Source organism: Podarcis vaucheri, assembly GCF_965113315.1.
Source record: "Podarcis vaucheri genome assembly, chromosome: 1".
Taxonomy (NCBI): Eukaryota; Metazoa; Chordata; class Lepidosauria; order Squamata; family Lacertidae; genus Podarcis; species Podarcis vaucheri.
In genome coordinates this window covers 84,692,874-84,711,269 of record NC_138759.1, presented here as the reverse complement: position 1 = coordinate 84,711,269, position 18,396 = coordinate 84,692,874, and the positions used below count along the sequence as shown (strand labels likewise).

Genomic DNA, 18,396 nt, shown 5'->3' with positions numbered 1-18,396 from the left:
CATCTGAAGGCTGTAGGGTAGTTCCCAACATAGAAATGCAAAATTGAAACACAAAATACATAACAAAACAAAAACAAACCAATAACCTTCCTTCCTCATATAATTAGCATATATAAATCTGAAACAAATATTATCCTTTTACTTGGGGGGTGAAGTTCCTATTTTTGGGAGCTGTTTCAAGTAGCTACCCTGTTTATACCAGTTTGAGGAAGGCTACACTACAGGAGTCAAGTCTTGCTGACTACAACCCAGACCACCATCTTGGGGAAGCTGGTTGATCATATATACTGTATTTTTTGCACCATAACACCCACTTTTTTCCTCCTAAAAAGTAAGGGGAAATGTCTGTGCGTGTTATGGAGGGAATGCCTACGGGTGGCATGTCTACGGATTTTCCTCCTCTAAAAACTACGTGCGTGTTATGGTCGGGTGCGTGTTATAGAGCGAAAAATACGGTACCTAAAATCAACTCCCTTCCCTGAAATTCCTAATATCTTCTTAATATGTTATTTAACCAACTTTGAACCATCTAATACTTCTATACTTCTATCATTACAGCCAACTTTATTTATACCTAATTGCTCCTGAAATTTCCTTATCAAATTGATTTCATTAGATTTATGATTATCTTTCCATTTTCTGGCATATAGCATCCTAACCATTATTAAATACACAGACACTGGGTCTGATGAATAGATTTTGTTTTTCCAATAATTGAACAGAAACAAGAGGCAATCTAAAAAGACTCCTGTCCTAAAACATTTCTCTAATAATATTGGCAGGCGGCAGCCACGACCGATTGTTCCTTCATCTTAGTTCACTCCCACCACAAATGAATAAAATCCTCTTAGTCCTCAGGCTGGCCTGCTCCCATTCCTGCCTCATGATTTACAGGAATTCTCATTTTTTGGAGAATTAATCCTTAATTTTTAACTAACTACTGCCTGCAGCCAACCAATGAGATATAAATAAACCCCTTTTTCCCTCCCCCCGATCCACTCAGAAAGTAGATAAGGTATGTCACAACACTTGGGCCATATCGCTTGAAGAATTCCCCACAGAGAAGGTACCGGTAATTTCTTGAACTCTTTCTTTTCTACTTGAGAAGTACTTCTGTCCTCGGCCTTCCCCTCCTTTGACAGTTTTCTTATTTCACCACATCTTCTAATGATTTCCTCTCAAGCCAGGGAAACTAGGGAACTGGAATTCCCCTGAAGTCCGTGAATCTAATGTTTTCTTTAGGCACGTGATCCGAGATTGCGAAAAATGGGAGAGAGGAGCCTGCAAGCAGCCAGAGAAGGGGGGCAAGGAGAGGAAGCAGCTGACTGGAGCAGATATTCTTCAGAAATTTCTCCAGTGAGGAACTGTGTTAGTCCCATGCAGGGAGCAAGTGCATTCACCTTCTTTGGGGATTAAATTCAAGTGTCTTTCTTTGGCAGGATTTTTGCCACCATGAAGATCTGGTTGATCCTCCTAGGCCTGGCCACAACTCTGATACCAAGCTTCTCACAGGTGAGTAGCAGAGGTGTAAGCAACACAGAAAGGGATTGGACTAGATGACATCTTAGGTTACCTTCCAGTCAGGGCCAGCCCTGCTCCCTAATATTAGGCAGAGTGGTTTGGAGTGCCATGAAAAGCAGGAGAGGGCTTATTTATTTAACAACTTATTAGTGCATTTTTGCTGCCAGGAGAGGGAGGGCTCCTTGTGGGATGTTCTGCCTCGGGTGTCAAAACAACTTGCCCAGTCTTGGATAGTTACTTATGCAGCTTGACTTGGGGAGGAGAGGAGGCAACATTCGTTGTTCGGTTTCAAGCAGCCAAATATCTTCAGCTGGCCTTGTTTCCACCTCTGCTGTTCTGTTATTACATACCCCGCCCCAGCTTCAGAAAGATCCCTACAAAAGACAACAGCAAGCCAGGAAGAGAAAATGGCTGTGTTATTTGTTTTAATTTATTTATTGAATTTACATACCACCCTATTCCCGGAGGTCTCAGGGCGGTTCACAGAACAAAATCAGAATGTAAAACGACAAAATATATAATCAAAATAAAAACAGCAGCCCAATAACCCCCCCCAAAAACACCCCATGTTTTAAAATGGTATAGAATGCCCACTTTGGGCTCTGACCCTGCCCACTGTCAGCTTCAGTCCCACCCACCACTGACATGTAGAAACCCCAGACAGTTTACTCTCTGAGGAAATGTGGCCCTTGACAAAATATTCCCCACCCCTGTCCTAAATGATCCACAGCATGCTTATTTGAAAGTTTATTCCCCTCAAAGTGCAGAGGACTTGCTTTAGGGAAAATATGTTCAGGAAGAGGAGGGTAATGGGAAGTTAGTTAGTTAGTTCTCCTTTAGAAATCTAATGTGCAGGACAAAGCTGCACCTTTAAAATGCATTCTACCTGGCCCTTGCCTCCCCCACCTGCCTGGCCTCCACTACTTTGTTTTGGTTATAGTCCTTCTACTGGTTGCAGAGGGCTTCTGACCTGGACACATATCAGTCTCAAGGAGCGCTGGAGTCATGCCAAGATGCAGACTGGGAGATTCCTGGTTCACACCTTACCTAACATTACCACTGTTACTTCCTGGTTTTCAAGTTGCATTTTGAACAACAAACTCTCAAAACCTATAGCCTGTTGTGGGAATCTGTCGCTGCTACAGGTGTGTCCAGCAGGACCCCAGGACAGTTTAGGATCCACATTCAGACTGCAGTGCTGAACCATCTGCCAGCAGGCTCCTCCTTGTCCTGCTTATTTTAACACATGGGATGCTGAAGCCAATGAGAGCAGCAAAGCTATGGGAGTCTTTCAGTGGCTTCTGGAGAATCAGTGGTGCTCCCTGTTCCCAGAGTTTATGGCACCTTTATGCCTCTTGAAAAGGCCCTCCAAACTCTATGAAAATCAACATGCACATGCTCAGGTTTGGGGTTATTTTTAAAGCCATATTATTTTAAGGCTCCATTGACAACCTCAGTGCTGCAATGAGGAGGAACATATGTGAAGGAAATACAAGGCTGGTGGAACACTAAGTAGACAGCACCTGCCTTCCCAAGATCCTTCTCCCATCCAAGTTTCTCCTTTTAAGTAGGAGGCAAGGAGAACTGGGCTCTGTTGCCTGGGCAGGAAAATAAGCCCAAGATTCATATTTTGCTTTCTTTTGAGGCAATGGGGAATGGAGGGCATTGAGGGTTAATTAGAGAGGGGCAGAATTGGGGTCAGACATTAATTGTAAATTAATCAACTGAAGGGTCATCAGGGTGGGTAATTGATGGTAAGTAAATTCACTGAAGGGGCATTGATTTGAATGGGAAGTTAGCTGACCTGCCTTCAGTGGTGTGGGTGTTATGCTGAGGCGGGAAAATGTGTGGTCAGATGAGTGTGTGGGTGCTCAGATCTCAATTTTTTTGCATTGTAGTCTCTCGGGAAGGTTACTTGTCTCCAAGCACCATCAGTGCTTCTGTGACCTGGGTGTCCCATTGCTGCAGAAAAATGTAGGATTCAAGAGTGGTTTGGTGTTTTGGGGTCTCTGACCCAACCTCTGCTTTGCACTCAGGTTCTTAGGCAGGCTACTTGTTTCTAAGCACCATCAGTTTGCCTTCTTTGAAATGGGTGCTTTTGGGTTGCAGTATCAGGGTCAAACATGTGGTTTGGTATTTAGGACTCAGATCTAACCTCTGCCTTGTATTTGCTTTGTGGTCTTGGACACTTGTCTCAATCTAGTCCAATGTTCTGTGTGGGTGTGGACAGCCGAAGCTGTATGGGAACCTTAAAAGTAGGACATGAGGACAGCAGTACTACTTCCTTGTTAATTCTCCTGCATTTAGTATTGAAAGAGAGAGAGAAAGATTGGGAGGGGGCGTGTTATGATGTGGTATGAGCCTCATCTGTGTACATGAGAAAGAGAGGGAGGCTGTGTATGCTGTCATCTCCTGGGCTTACCCCATCTCAGATAGCTGCATGCTTTCAATGACATCTTCTATACGTTTAATTCCTTCATCATATTTGTCGGGGTAGATAACAAGATAAGGTCCAGTGGGCCTGCCTACCTGTCCATCACCTGACATCACAAACTCCACTGCATCCAGGTCTTTTGCGTGGGGTTAACAGGTGACAATCCCCTTTTGGCCCAGCCATGTCTTTACCTGCCCCGCATCCAACATCATATATGATACCACATGTTTGGACTACTAGTCCAAATAAACACATTTGAATTTTAGCTGCCAATCTCTGTTAAATTCAGTTGTGGGCAGCAGAATGGGATGGCGGCACTCACATGAGCTCCAGTCTCCCACATCACTGCTCCATGCCAGAAGGGATCGTGGAAGGGGGCAGGTGGCGGCGAGGCTGGTATGGCACAGATGCAGTCCAGTGCTCCTAAGTGTGAGCTGAGGCGTCGATCCAACAAGCTCACTGTCTCCTCCTTCTTCCTTTTGAAGACTGGGGAAGGCCCAAACATCAGCACAGACAACGACAGGCCTTTATGCTCTGGGCAAACAAGCAAGAACTTCTGTGAGTGGGCTGGGCTTGTGATATTTGTTCATGTTGGCGCCAGCACCTCTATGTCCTTGGTGCAGGAGTGCAGTTTCAGTATCTGACGTACTCTCAGGCATCTCCCCTGAGGAGTGTCTTTACAGACAGGAATGACGGGAAAAGCTGGCGGCAGCAGCTCTCTAGGAGGTGCCTGACTAGACGTATCCAATATCTCAGGGGGAGGACACCACTCCAACAACCACTTGAAACTTACCCAGGATCCAGCTCCTGACTCTCTTGATCACTGTCCCCCGTCTGTCAGCTGTGCCACCACTTGAGGCTCCAGTTTCACCTCCCTCACCCTACCTGAGCCCTTCCTCAAGTCACCCAGTTTCTCCCACCTTTTCAGTGCAATTATTTGTCCACCTGCTCTAGAACCCAACACAGTTTCTGATTAAAAGAATGAAGCACATTTGTTGGTCATGATAAACCAGAGAACAAAGACTTTCCTAATGGGGATTTATTTCTTCGTGACTTCTTGGAACAAGGAGGTGCCAGAAGACAGCATAAGAGAAGCTGAGAATGACAGACCTGAGCTGACTCAGCCCACAAACAATGGCGGATGGAATTGGCCCTGGAATATCTTCAGACAGAGACAGGTGTGCTTGTTAATCTGGATTAGAATGGGAATTAGGTCCTTTATCCTTAACCCCTTGTTCCCAAGAGAACAAAGACTTTCCTAATGGGGATTTATTTCTCTGTGACTTCTTGCAACAAGGAGGTGCCAAAAAAGAGCATAAGAGAAGCTGAGAATGACGGACCTGAGCTGACTCAGACCACAAACAATGGCGGATGGAATTGGCCCTGGAATATCTTCAGACAGAGACAGGTGTGCTTGTTAATCTGGATTAGAATGGGAATTAGGTCCTTTATCCTTAGCCCCGTGTCCCCAAAGCAGCAAATATTGATTTATTCATTTAGAAAGAGAAGCTATTGATAGCTGAACAGTTTCTGGTTGAAGAAAGAAGTGTTTTAATTGGTTATGATAATCAGGAGAACAACAATTTCTCTAATGGAGATTGGTTTCTCCATGACATTTTAAAAACACAAGGAAGTTGTATTCCAAAGAATCTGGAGGGTGCCATGTTGTGTGTGGGGTGTTGGCCACAGAGGTTGCAGATGCAGGAATAAATGATTCTGAGATCCCTCTTCCCTTCCAGGATTATGAAAATGAAGAATGAGAGCTGCAAAGTACTATAGGGGCTTATGCACTTACAACTGAGGACAAAATACAGGAGCAGAAGGTGTGGCTAATAATACGGACTAGAATGGAAATTACTTTATCCTACTACTAGTCCAAGTAGACATATTTGAATTTTAGCTGCCAACCCCTTTTAAATTATGTTGTGGGCAATAGAATGAGGGCGCGCCAGTCATGTTTCTGGATAACAGGACAGAGAGGAGAAGGGATGAGACATTGGTGAGGTCAGTGTGGTGCAAATGCACCAGTGCAATCCAGTGTTCCCACCAGGATGTTTGATTGTGCTAACCTTGCCACTGCTTCACCTCTCTTTACCCCAGTTTGCAGCAGGGATCTAGAACCCAACACAGTTTCTGATTAAGAGAAAGAAGCACATTTATTGGTCATGATAAACCAGAGAATGAAGACTTTCCTAATGGGGATTTATTTCTCTGTGACTTCTTGCAACAAGGAGGTGCCAAAAAAGAGCATAAGAGAAGCTGAGAATGACGGACCTGAGCTGACTCAGACCACAAACAATGGCGGATGGAATTGGCCCTGGAATATCTTCGGACAGGTGTGCTTGTTAATCTGGATTAGAATGGAAATTAGGTCCATTTTCTTTAACCCCTTGTCAGGGGTGTTGGACTGGGTATATGCTCTACCTCTCATTTAATATGCTCTACCTCTCATTTAAATCGGAACCAGTGATGGCAGTGAATGCCCTCTGTGAATGTCTGGAAGCAGATGGAGGACAGATGGAGATCAATGCATTGAGGATGAATCCCAACAGGACAGAAGTATTATTTTGGGGGGACATGGGGCAGGTGTGGGGGACTCCCTGGTCCTGAATGGGGTAACTGTACCCCTGAAGGACGAGGTGTGCAGCCTTGGTGTGCAGTCATTTTGGAATCACAGTTGTTCATGGAAGTGGAGGTTAATTCTGTGTCCAAGGTGCCTGTTTACCAGCTCCGTTTGTTACACTAGCTGAGACCTGCCTGCGCACTGTCTTGCCAAAGTGGTACATGCTCTGGTTATCTCCCACTTTGACTACTGCAACGTGCTCTACCTTTGAAGGTGACACAGAAACTACAGCAATCCAGAATGCAGCTGCCAGGACAGTATAACATCGGTTCTGAAAAACCTGCATTGGTTCCCAGTATGTTTCCAAGCACAATTCAAATTGTTGGTGCTGACCATTAATACCCTAAACAGCCCTGTCCTGTATACCTGAAGGGGCATCTCTGCCCCCATCATTTAGCCTGAACCAGTTTGAGGTCCAGCTCCAAGGGCCCTCTGGTGGTTCCCTCACTGCAAGAAGTGAAGTTACAGGGAACCAGGCAGAGGGCCTTCTCTGTGGAATGCCCCCCACCATCAGATGTCAAAGAATTAAACAACTACACAACTTTCTTGAAGATATTTGAAGGTAGCCCTGTATCAAGGAGTTTTAATGTCCGATGTTTCACTGTGTTTTTATACAGTGGTACCTTGGGTTAAGAACTTAATTCGTTCCGGAGGTCCGCTCTGAACCTGAAACTGTTCTGAACCCGAGGTACCACTTTAGCTCATGAGGCCTCCCACTGCCACCGCGCCGCCGTCGTGCGATTTCTGTTCTCATCCTGAAGCAAAGTTCTTAACCCGAGGTACTATTTCTGGGTTAGCAGAGTCTGTAACCTGAAGCGTCTGTAACCCGAGGTACCACTGTAGTCTGTTGGAAGCTGGTCTGAGTGGATGGGGCATCCCAGTCAGATAGGCAAGGTATAAGTAATATTCAAACTGGTGGCCATCACTGGCTCCTGGGTGTCATGAGCCCTTTGGAGATGTCATGGAAGGGATGGTCAGATCCAGAGGAGAGAGTGAGAGGTTGATGGCTCAGAGGAGGATCCTAGCAGGTTGGGGGAGGTGAAATTGGGCCTCCAAAAAATGTCTGAGCCAGAGGATGGGGCCAGTGATCAATGGAGTGAGGAGCTGGATACTGGGAAGAGTCCAAGCAGGTTGACAGAGAGGTGTTACACCCCTGTATTATCAGACACCTCTAGTCATGAACTCCCTAAAGTGTAGCCGCTGCCACCTTCTCCTGTCAATTAGAAAACTCTTCCTTCTGGGGAGGTCCTTACAGTAAGTTGGATACTGAGCCAGCACTGACTCCACCTCCATCTCCCAGCACATGGAGACACCAGTGCCAGCATGAACAAACCTCACAGGTCCAACTCACTTGGAGGAATTCCCATTTGCTTGCCTAGTCCTGAGATGTGTGTTGCTTTCCGCCCTAAGGGCTATGCTTCTCTTGTTTTCAAAAAGAAGATGAGTGTGTGTGTGTCTCTTCTTGGATAATCTCAGCTCATTCTTAGCCATGTAATTCATTTGCTGTGTTTTTTTAAACTTTGCCTTCCTTCCACTCAGTTTTATGCATTCTGAGTCCAAGTTCAAGTTCATCATCCAGCAGTGAGGTCCAGGACACTGTAGGAGCAAATTCCGTAATGAAAAAGTACTTTCTTTTATCTGCCCTGAATCTGCCAACATTCAGCTTGACTATATGTCTACGAGTTCTAGTGTTACCAGAGAGAGAAAGAAATATTTCTCCATACCATGCATAATAATCTTATAAACTTCTATCATGCTAACTCTTACTCGCCTTTTCTCCAAACTAAAAAGTCCTGGAAGCTGCAATGTTTCTTCAGACTGGAGTCACTCCATCTCCTTGATCATTTTAGTTGCCCTTTTCTGAACCTTTTCCAAGTCAACAGTATCCTTTTCGAGGAGAGGGGACCAGAACTGTACACGGTATTCCAAATGAAGTCACACCACAGATTTCTATAATGGCATTGTGCTATAAACATTTTTATTTTCATTTCATTTCCTAATGATCCCCAGCATGGAATTTCCCCCTTTTTCACAGCTGCCGAACTTTCGGCATACATCTTCATCAAGTGATCCACTGCAACCTCAAGCACATTGTCCTTCCTTTCAGGGTTCTGAGGTTAGGGAAGAGCCAACCCGGGCCACGAGAAGCAGCAACAACAAGGAAACCGGAACATGGCGCCCCCTCGGCAAGATCCTTAACCTTCAGGACTCTCAGGTGTGACTATTAATCCTAGAAATATTTGGAAGTGGCCTTTTGCTGGGAATTACTTCTTTCACCTTTGCTTCCTGTTTAGTTTAGATTTTAGTTGTTGTCTGAGAATGCTAATCGGGATTTATTTTAAATTTTTTGCTTTGCATTAGAGATTTGTACCTTAGTTATTGAATTTTAACACTCAGCTTTCTAGTCTCTCTCAGCTGTACTCTTACATATCTTTTCAGTAATTAATCTAAATGCCATGAGCATGATTAAGGTACCTCTGGGGTAGCTCTGATATACAACTCCACCACCACAATCTCCAACAAAAGACAAGAGTGCTCTGGCTGCTAGAGCTGATCCAGACTCTATTTCTATTTGAATAAGAAGCACATTTATTAGTTGCAACACCCAAAAGAACATTGATTTATGGTCTAAGTAATGTTGTGAGTTGGTGTGTGTGTGTGTGTGTGTGTGTGTGAGAGAGAGAGAGAGAGAGAGAGAGAGAGAGAGAGAGAGAGAGAGAGTCTGTATGATGCCTTTAGTCCCTTCCAACTCCTGGGGTCCTGTATCCATTAAGGGTTAGATCTGATATTATTATTATTATTATTATTATTTATTTATTTATACATACATACATACATACCCGCCCATCTGGCTGAGCTTCCCCAGCCACTCTGGGCGGCTTCCAACCTAATATTAAAATACAGTAATACATCAAACATTAAAAGCTTCCCTAAACAGGGCTGCCTTCAGATGTCTTCTAAAAGTTTGGTAGTTGTTTTTCTCTTTGACATCTGGTGGGAGGGCGTACCACTACCGAGAAGGACTTCTGCCTGGTTCCCTGTAACTTGGCTTCTCGCAGTGAGGGAACCGCCAGAAGGCCCTCAGCACTGGACCTCAGTGTCCGGGATGAATGATGGGGATGGAGACGCTCCTTCAGGTATACAGGACCAAGGCCGTTTAGGGCTTTAAAGGTCAGCACCAACACTCTGAATTGTGCTCAGAAACGTTCTGGGAGCCAATGCAGATCTCTCAGGACTGGTGTTATGTGGTCTCTGCAGCCACTCCCAGTCCCCAGTCTAGCTGCCACATTCTGGACTAATTGCAGTTTCTGGGTCACCTTCAAAGGTAGCCCCATGTAGAGCGCAAGCTGTTCTGTTCTAACTAGCCAACTGTAAGATAATGGCCTTAGCTTAAGTACACTCATTAGTATTACCAAAGAAGCTGCTCACTGCCTAGGGCAAATGGATGGGCCTTTCCCTTTCCCACCTGGCTGGTGGTTAGAAGAAGAATGGAAGAGTAGTTGTGTGTGAGCTGAGCAAGAAGGTGGAGAGACAGAGACATGTTTCAGATACATGTTTGCTTGGTGCTGGGCTCTGGGGCTCACCTGGGAACCTAATGAGGAAGCAAGATCAGTTAGGGAGTTAATGCTGTGAGCCCCTCCCCCTGCCCCATCTTACGCTCTGCTGGCCTTCATTCCAAGGAAACCAAAACCTGGGCAAGCACCCACCCTGGAATGCCTAGAATTGCCCTCCACTTGGAGATTGAGATAGCAGTACAATAGTGATTTCGAACACGTTTTGTATAGAGTTGAACCAAGCTACACAGCTGTGGGCAGGATGTGGCAGCTCCATCAACCCTACTGCCTGCCAGTAAAAGCAACCTTAGAGGGTGGAACTAGGGGGATGCCAGCAGGTTCCAAGAACCCTCTTTTTGGGGAGATTTTGAGGGTGATTTGTGAGATTGTTTGGGCCCTGGGTGAGAGTGAGTTTGGATGGGTGGAGTCCTGGGTAAGAGTCAGGAAGCTGAGAGGTGTTGGGTGGGGAGCTGTGTCAAAAGAAGGGAAGAAAAGATTTATTAGTAATTTGTATTAATATTGCATTGTGTATTTTTATCACATTTGTTGTTGTTTTAGCTTCCTGCATACCTCTTAGATATATTTTTTCTATATCAAGCAGTATTTGAAATGGCATTTTTAATCATCATCTATTATGGTATATTGCTAACACTATTTGACAGGGGATTCCAGTTGAGAATGAAGATAATGCTACAGTGAAGCTGGAAGAAGGAGGCGAGAGAGAAAACGAAGGGAGCCATGAGCAAAAGGAAGCTACTCATTTGGAAGTTGCATCTAACAAAAGAGATGGGGAAGCAGAAGGCAATGAATGTAAACAGTCAAGAGTCTCTGAGGTTGGTGTCAGGGAATGTCTGGATGACCCAGAGATGCCTGCTAGGACCACAAACACAACAGAGCCAGCCACAAGAATACCAACAACAGCAGAGGCAACGGCAAGTACCCCTTGCACATCCAAACAGTGCCAGCCACGCATTAATCCATGGGCCACGTGCACTCGTGCCACTACAGAGGATGAAAAGAAGTTGTCTGAGGCTCTAACTGAGTTTTCTGTGGAGTTCTATAAAGCAGCAATCCTACATGAGAAGCCTGGCTCTAACTTGATCTTTTCACCCTTCAGTGTCGCAGTGATGCTCTCCAACCTATTGCTGGGTAAGGCCATACCTACCTTCAGGTGTGCACATCATCACTTCAGGCTTAAGACCTCTGCATCTGATAATTTTTTCCCCTGCATGGAAATAATCTCTGTGTAGAAAAACGGGCATATATCAAGATGTATAAAGAACATCATGATTGCTCCTCTGGCAATGAGCAACTGCAGCACATGCCAGCCACGTGATTTAATGTTATTATTACGTGTTTCCCTAAATGGTGTTCCCAGAGCTTCAGCATGTCCTTTCCTTCTCAGCTTCACCTGGTGGACCTCCAGGCCCTCATATATTATGATTTATTCAATTTATCTTCCCCGCTTTCCTCCTTACCTGCTCCATCACTCAAACCAAAAGTGCCAAAGTGTATTACAAAAAGCAACAATGAATGCCTCAGCTCAGCACAGCTTGGCAAACACTTCCTCGGGTCAGTGACAGGTCAGGGCTAGAGGGGACATAACCAATGGTCAGCACCCCACTTTCTCTTGAGTCACCCAGCTCTCTTCCTGGTCCTGTTGGTGTTGTGGGGCGGGTTGTCACTCCCTCCTTAACAAATTCCTCACTAAATTAAGGGAAGCCATGGCCTATGCACTGACAGATACCTGCTCCTCACAACCCTGTCTTTGCCATCCAGGCACCTGCAATCAAACCAAGGACCGTCTTGAGAGGCTGCTCTTTTATCCTGAAGGATTCACATGTGTCCATAGAGCACTAGAGAGTCTCCAGAAATCAGAGGCCTTGACCTCCGCCAATGCAATGTTTTTCCAACCAGGTGAGTAAACTACCAGGTTCAAGATTCCTATACACCATCTTTTCCCACGCACTATCTTCTCTCAGGTAAGATCTTATTCACACTGACACTGTGTGTTTCAAAACAGAAAACATCTGTGGAAATTGGTTTTATAGTTGTGGAACATAGCTGAAATGTTCTCCATATTCTCTGTTTATGGATTATAGCTGAATTAAAGGGACGTGGGTGGCGCTGTGGTCTAAACCACTGAGCCTCTTTGACTTGCTGATCAGAAGGTTGGTGATTTGAATCCACTTGACAGTGGTGAGCTCCCGTTGCTCTGTCCCAGCTTCTGCCAACCTAGCAATTCAAAAGCACACCAGTGCAAATAGATAAATAGGTACCGCTGCAGCAGGAAGGTAAATGGCGTTTCCATGGGCTCTGGCACTTGTCACTGTGTCCTGTTGTGTCCTGTTGGGACGTGGGTGGCGCTGTGGGTAAAACCTCAGTGCCTAGAACTTGCTGATCGCAAGGTCGGCGATTCAAATCCCCGCGGCGGGGTGAGCTCCCTTCGTTCTGTCCCAGCTCCTGCCCACCTAGCAGTTCGAAAGCACCCCTAAGTGCAAGTAGATAAATAGGTACCGCTTTATAGCGGGAAGGTAAACGGCGTTTCCGTGTGCTGCGCTGGTGCTGGCTCGTCACGCTGGCCACGTGACCCAGAAGTGTCTCCGGACAGCGCTGGCTCCCGGCCTTTTGAGCGAGATGAGCGTGCAACCCTAGAGTCGGACATGACTGGCCCATACGGGCAGGGGTACCTTTACCTTTACCTAAGGAGGCCTCTCAAGATAACCCACAAGAGCAAGAAGTATGTCTCAAGGGAGTATTTTTCTATCTCTGGTTTTTTCTTCATGAGCAGCTCTCCCCTTGGAAAATGATTTCCGCAACCTGACAAGGATGTTCTATAAAACCAAACTGGCTCACCTTACTAATAACAGCAACCAGGATGTGGCGGACATCAACAGTTGGGTGAGCCAAAGTACTAACAAGAAGATCAAGAAGATTGTGAATGAGCTGGATTCTGATGCCAAGATGATACTCCTTAATGCTGTCTACTTCTACTGTAAGTAGGAAGGTTCTAGGGCCTTCTGTCCCCCAACGTCTGATCCAGAGAGACTGCTCACCCAAAGGCAGTTTGGCTTCCCTACCCTTTGGCACTCAATTCCTGAAACACTGGTCCCCAGGCAGATTCCAGTTAGCCCCCCTTTCCCCACACCATAGCATGTCTCGAGGTTCCACCATTATTGAGCTTTTATATCACTTTAAATTTCAAGAGACCTCCCATCGGTTGACTTGTCTCAACAAAAATCGATATATATGATATAGAAATACAAAGCCCACACCCAATACAAGTGTGACTGATGGGAAAGATGATGGGCTACATATAGCCCCATCTTCTAGGATTCTTAACTGCACAGGGAGCCTACACTGGTAGAGAGGTCTCCCCACAAGTGGAAGGCAATGAAGCCAGCAACAGGAATATGATGGTTGATGCAGGGCAAATGACTTATCCGCCCTTATCCCACACAATGCTTGGCCTTCCACAAAGGATGTAGACATGCTGGGCTCTTGACACTCCTGCAGCCAGAATCCTCACTGTATGCATACCCAAACAAAAATACTAGCTGGAGAGGTGAATACTCTTTTTTATATATATTGGGGGGGGGGAGTAATGTAGATCCTCCCTGCTCCATAACAGTTAGTAACAATGGTGCTTGGAGAGCACAAATCCATTCTAGAAGCAGCCAGTATTTGACTGGGACAGGCAAGCTGTGACTCTAGTAGGGACAGAACTGTGCTTCATCAATGCCAGGTTGTGAAACGTATAAAGAGGAGTGAGTAGGAAAGTTCAGGGACTTTCTTTAGCATTACCCTTACAGGTGCAAGTTTAGATTGTGGGTTAATTAAATATGAGGTATGGTGTCTTTTTCTTTCAGTCTTCAAAAATGCATAACTTACTCTGCAACCTGACGATAGGGTGGATTCTCATGATACTAGACATGTGGTCATCCAACAAAACTTCTTAGCAGGAGACTCGGGAAAGACAAAAGGATGTATTTCTTCATACAGCACATAGTTAAACTGTGGAACTCACTGCCACAAGACATGGGGATGGAATATTTGTGTTTTTGTAGTTTTAACTGTAAACCTCAGTATGGGAAAAAGCAGCATATAAATGGTGCTGCTGGTGGTGTTTATGCCTTAATAAGCTGATCCAAGCTCTTCATCTTTTCAGCCAAGTGGAAGGAAATGTTTCTAGTGAAAGACACAAAGAAGGCAAAATTCTACCGCCCAGGCTTAGCTCCCATCAATGTTCAAATGATGATGAGTAAGAAATACCCAATGGCCTCCTTCATTGACCACAACCTGCAGGCTAAGGTAATGCCTTTGGGGATTGGGAGAGGCTTACATTTTCAATTTCTAAGACCTGGTTCAGACACTCTAGTAAGGATGGCTTGCAACAAAGAAAGCAATATATTAAAAAATTAATTATTAATGCAATGAACATACCTATAGAAGTAAAAACTAGTATCAGCTTGGTTTAATGTTTAGCACTCCCATCCAAGAACCTTGGGAACTGCAGATCTAAGGTGGTAAGAATTGGTTTTGTTCCTAGCAAAAATACAGTTTCCGGGTTTCTTAAACTGGTTTCACACTTGTTGAAATTTGCAGTGCAGGGATGATCTTATACCCTCAGCTCCTAAGGCATTCCTGTTCTTTGGTGGTCCCACCAGCTTGGCTATCTTGTCCCTGTCTTGGGTTTCTCCTTGAACAGTTGCTCCTGCTGTTGAACTGGGTCACATCTGTAAAGACTTAGGCTAGTTTGGTTTGTCAATTGCTTCTCACAGCTGGTGGAGGTCCCATAGCAATTTGTAGAACAGAAAATAAAACACAAAACTACAGTTCAATCAAATAACAATTAAAACAATACAGAACAAATATATTGCAGTCATCCAAAAAGCCACCACAACACAAAACATGCACTCCATATCCAACAGGAGAATCAACACCAAACAGGCTTAGTGTTCCTTATATAAATAACCATTTTATGATGTTTGTGTGTGTGTGTTAACTTTACTCTGTTGAACCCACACGAAACCCTTTCTTCTTTTCCAAATATAAAAGGAGGGGAGGATGAAAAATGGAAAGCAGCAAATTAGAGCTATACCATATTGATCTGAATATAAGCCACAGGTTCTCCCCAATTCTGGTTTGTATAAAACCTAAGTGTGGGATAGCCAGTCTAATATAAGCAACATGCTTAAGTCAATGCATGAAGGGTTTAATGCCATGGTGGATGCAGTCCTACCAGGTTTCTTCTAGGTCATTTCCCCTTGCCTTGGGAGGAAATAGCTAAGCAAGTCTATTGTCTCTGCCACATGTGAAGAGGTTTGATCTGGTTGCTCCAGCTCAGTTGCATGGCTCTCACCAGCCAAGCCACTCTCGAGTTTCTATATCAATAATTTAGGAACTTTCACCACTTTGTAACTAAGCTAAGCTTTACTGCCTGTGTGACTTTTCTGAAGCTCATGAATCTGACCTTTGGAGAGTTTGTAAGTAAAGAATTTTTCTTACCTTGCCAAACGTGGTATTTTCCTCTGCTGGGGGAAAAGGGGAACTTTGGGAAGAAACTTTTAAGCGTACATTTTGGAACTCATTTTTAGGGGCATATTTTAAAGGTCCAGCAACCTATATCCCCATGCTTTATTTTGCTTAATATTTTGTGATTTTAAATATCTGTGGGGGAGTTGCCCCAAACCTGGATCTTGGGTCCATGGGGTCACGAAGAGCCGGACATGACTTAATGACTAAACAACAACAACAACAACTATATACCATATACATATGTATATGGAAACCACACAGATGGCTTACTCTCCAGGTGGTGCAATGGGTCAGAGCATCTGGCCATTTTTGTAAAAGGGTCTCACACCCTTCTCAACAAGTGGTCTGGTTGGCCAGTGAGTTGTTCATTGTGAGACGAGTTCAGAAGCTGCATCAGGTTTTGTGTGGGGTTTTTTAGATTGTAAAAAGCACTGGACCATACCAGATACTTACAGTACGTAGATATAGTTTCAAAGAGATCTCGTTTTAACAGTGTGGGGAATCTTGTGTTTCGACCAATACAGCATTGGGAAAATGGGGTGCTCCTCTATAGCAGGGTGCATGAGAATATGGGAGAAAGGCAGGAGACTGATGGTGTTTAATTTGCTAGGTTGGCCGACTGCAGCTGTCTAACAACATGAGCCTGGTCATCATCATGCCCCGCTCCATAACTCAAAATCTCACCGAGGTGGAGGAGCGCCTCAGTGCAGTTGTCTTCAAGTCAGTGATGACCAAGCTGGAAAGCACCCATTTCAAGCCTACCGTGGTCTACCTACCCAGATTCAAGGCGGACACTTCCCAGAACCTCATGAACATACTTGGGGAGATGGGTAAGAAAAATAAAGCTGGAGAGAGGAGAAATGAGCTAAAGGCAAAGAAGCATTGCTCCTTTTCAGCATGAAGGATAGGTTGTGTCAGTGATAGAAAGAAACGCTAACCCCCACACTCCACCACCCTGTCACCAGTATATTTAATTCACTCAAGCCCACGAAGAAGCCTATTTCACAGCATTGTTCACAGAGGAGGACTGGCTGCATGGGCCTTCTCCCCAAACTAGATTTCTTGGGATAAGAAAAACAGATGGAAGCAGCACTGGGAAAACATGGGTGGTGATTTACAGGACAATAACCATGTCATATGAGCCCTCCATTAAACATGAGTTCACAGGGCATAGTTGTTGCACAATAAATGCCTCAGCTGGAAGCCACCAACCTCAATGTATTCCAGTATTAACAGTATTGTCCTTCTGTCCTTTCTTCTCCCCACAGGCCTGATTTACTACCATTTATTTGCTGTAAAAGAATTGCCGTGCCAACCTATCCGGTGTGGCTAAGCAAAGCACGATGCCTTTTAAAGATTCTTGTGTCTGCTTCTAGATTAGCCAACGTCTTTTCCTCTTGGGGTGTTCTGTGTTTGTGTGTGTGAAATAGTGATGTGGTGCTAATAAAGAAATAAGAGGGGAAAGTAATAACTGAAGGAAACCAATTGTCTCTCACGTGCGCACATGCACACACAAACAGAATCTGGCAAATTCAGGAGACATACATCACTAATTCCCTACCCATGCTAAAACAAGAAGAAATAAATTGGGCTAAACCTGCAAAAGGGAAGCTTTAAATTAATGTTGCTGGGGACTTTTGCTGACTGGAAAATACTTCTAAGTCAACATTATAAGAAGATCTTTTCCTTGGGGAAGGGCACTGCTGGTTAATATAACACTATTGAATGCTATATGGCACCTCCATTTTAATTCTACCTCTAGCTAATGGTGGGAAAGCCTTGCCTTGGAAGCACTACAGTGTTTGCAGGCATGTACAGGGATCTCTTCCCTCGTAGCTCTGCTTTGAAACCTATTTCCAGCCAAAGGAGAAGAGAGTTTAGGTTTCATCCGATATTATCTTTATGCATTTAATCCAACCTTCTCTTTCAGACTTTGGCTTTTTCTATGATGCCGATCTGTGTGAGATCTCCACGGATAAAGAATTGGCTGTGTCCAGTGCTCACCACAGGGCTGTGCTGGAAATCAACGAGGAAGGAGTGGAAGCGGCGGCTGCCACAGTTGTCTCCCTGGCACGCACAGCCAATATCTTTGAAGTGTCTCAGCCCTTCCTTGTTGCAGTGATGAGGGATAATGGGTTCCCAGTCTTCATGGGGCGCATCAACAACCCACAGGCAGCATAACGTTCTCCTCCTTGCTCCTGTCAGCTTCTGCCAGACACCCACAGGATTGCCCCTAGTTCACCCTTCACTGTTTACACATGAAGCCTCATGCAAGTGGCTGCAACATGTTCCTTTGGTATTTCCTCCCATTTTATTCTTTTGTGTTATAATTTTATCCTCCCATTCCTATGCCTTTTTCTTTTTTTAAAAAAAAGGTGGTTTCCCTCCCCCTTGTCATTTTTCTGTGATTTTTTTTTTTTTTTTTTTTTTTTTGTCCTTCCTTTGCATCACTGAACAATCCACCTGTTCCCATTTATGTAGCAGGCTGGAAAAGAGGTCTCCTCTGTCAAGAGGTCCTCTTTCTCCTTCTCCTCCTTTTCCCCATGTAAGCACTGCAACAAACCATTCAGCCTCTTCCATTTTGCCTTCATAAGGAATAAAGCGAAACTATATTGGCTCACGGGACTGTGTTACTGCCATGTCTGAGGCAGAAGTGTGCCTGTGTTGTGTTGCTTTAGGCTGCAAGTGGAGGCCCAGCCAATTAGATGATTCTCCAGACCAAGGAA

General features: G+C 44.8%; 1 protein-coding gene across 3 annotated transcripts; it reads left to right on the top strand.

Moving 5' to 3' along the window:
* The first annotated feature begins 1,286 nt into the window (after positions 1–1,286).
* Positions 1,287–18,290, top strand: SERPING1 (serpin family G member 1). Of its 3 annotated transcripts, XM_082211657.1 has the most exons (10): positions 1,287–1,512; positions 5,253–5,357; positions 6,187–6,291; positions 8,686–8,793; positions 10,795–11,281; positions 11,912–12,049; positions 12,924–13,127; positions 14,301–14,443; positions 16,281–16,500; positions 17,601–18,290. In XM_082211657.1, exons 1-10 carry the CDS (start codon positions 1,453–1,455, stop codon positions 17,849–17,851), a joined length of 1,821 nt encoding a protein of 606 aa, XP_082067783.1. In that variant the 5' UTR covers positions 1,287–1,452; the 3' UTR covers positions 17,852–18,290. The 3 variants fall into 3 exon arrangements, with proteins under 3 accessions (XP_082067783.1, XP_082067784.1, XP_082067785.1); XM_082211658.1 differs by lacking the exons at positions 5,253–5,357; positions 6,187–6,291 and having other exon boundaries at positions 1,290–1,512; XM_082211659.1 differs by lacking the exons at positions 5,253–5,357; positions 6,187–6,291; positions 8,686–8,793 and having other exon boundaries at positions 1,290–1,512.
* Positions 18,291–18,396: the final 106 nt, after the last annotated feature.

What these genes read in the sequence shown, in the direction of transcription:
- SERPING1 (XM_082211657.1), top strand. Translation starts at nt 1,453, where the DNA reads ATGAAGATCTGGTTGATCCTCCTAGGCCTGGCCACAACTCTGATACCA. An exon ending in GCTCTCCAACCTATTGCTGG is followed by an intron (nt 11,282 to 11,911) that starts GTAAGGCCATAC and finishes TTTGCCATCCAG; the next exon opens with GCACCTGCAATCAAACCAAG. An exon ending in TGCAATGTTTTTCCAACCAG is followed by an intron (nt 12,050 to 12,923) that starts GTGAGTAAACTA and finishes CTTCATGAGCAG; the next exon opens with CTCTCCCCTTGGAAAATGAT.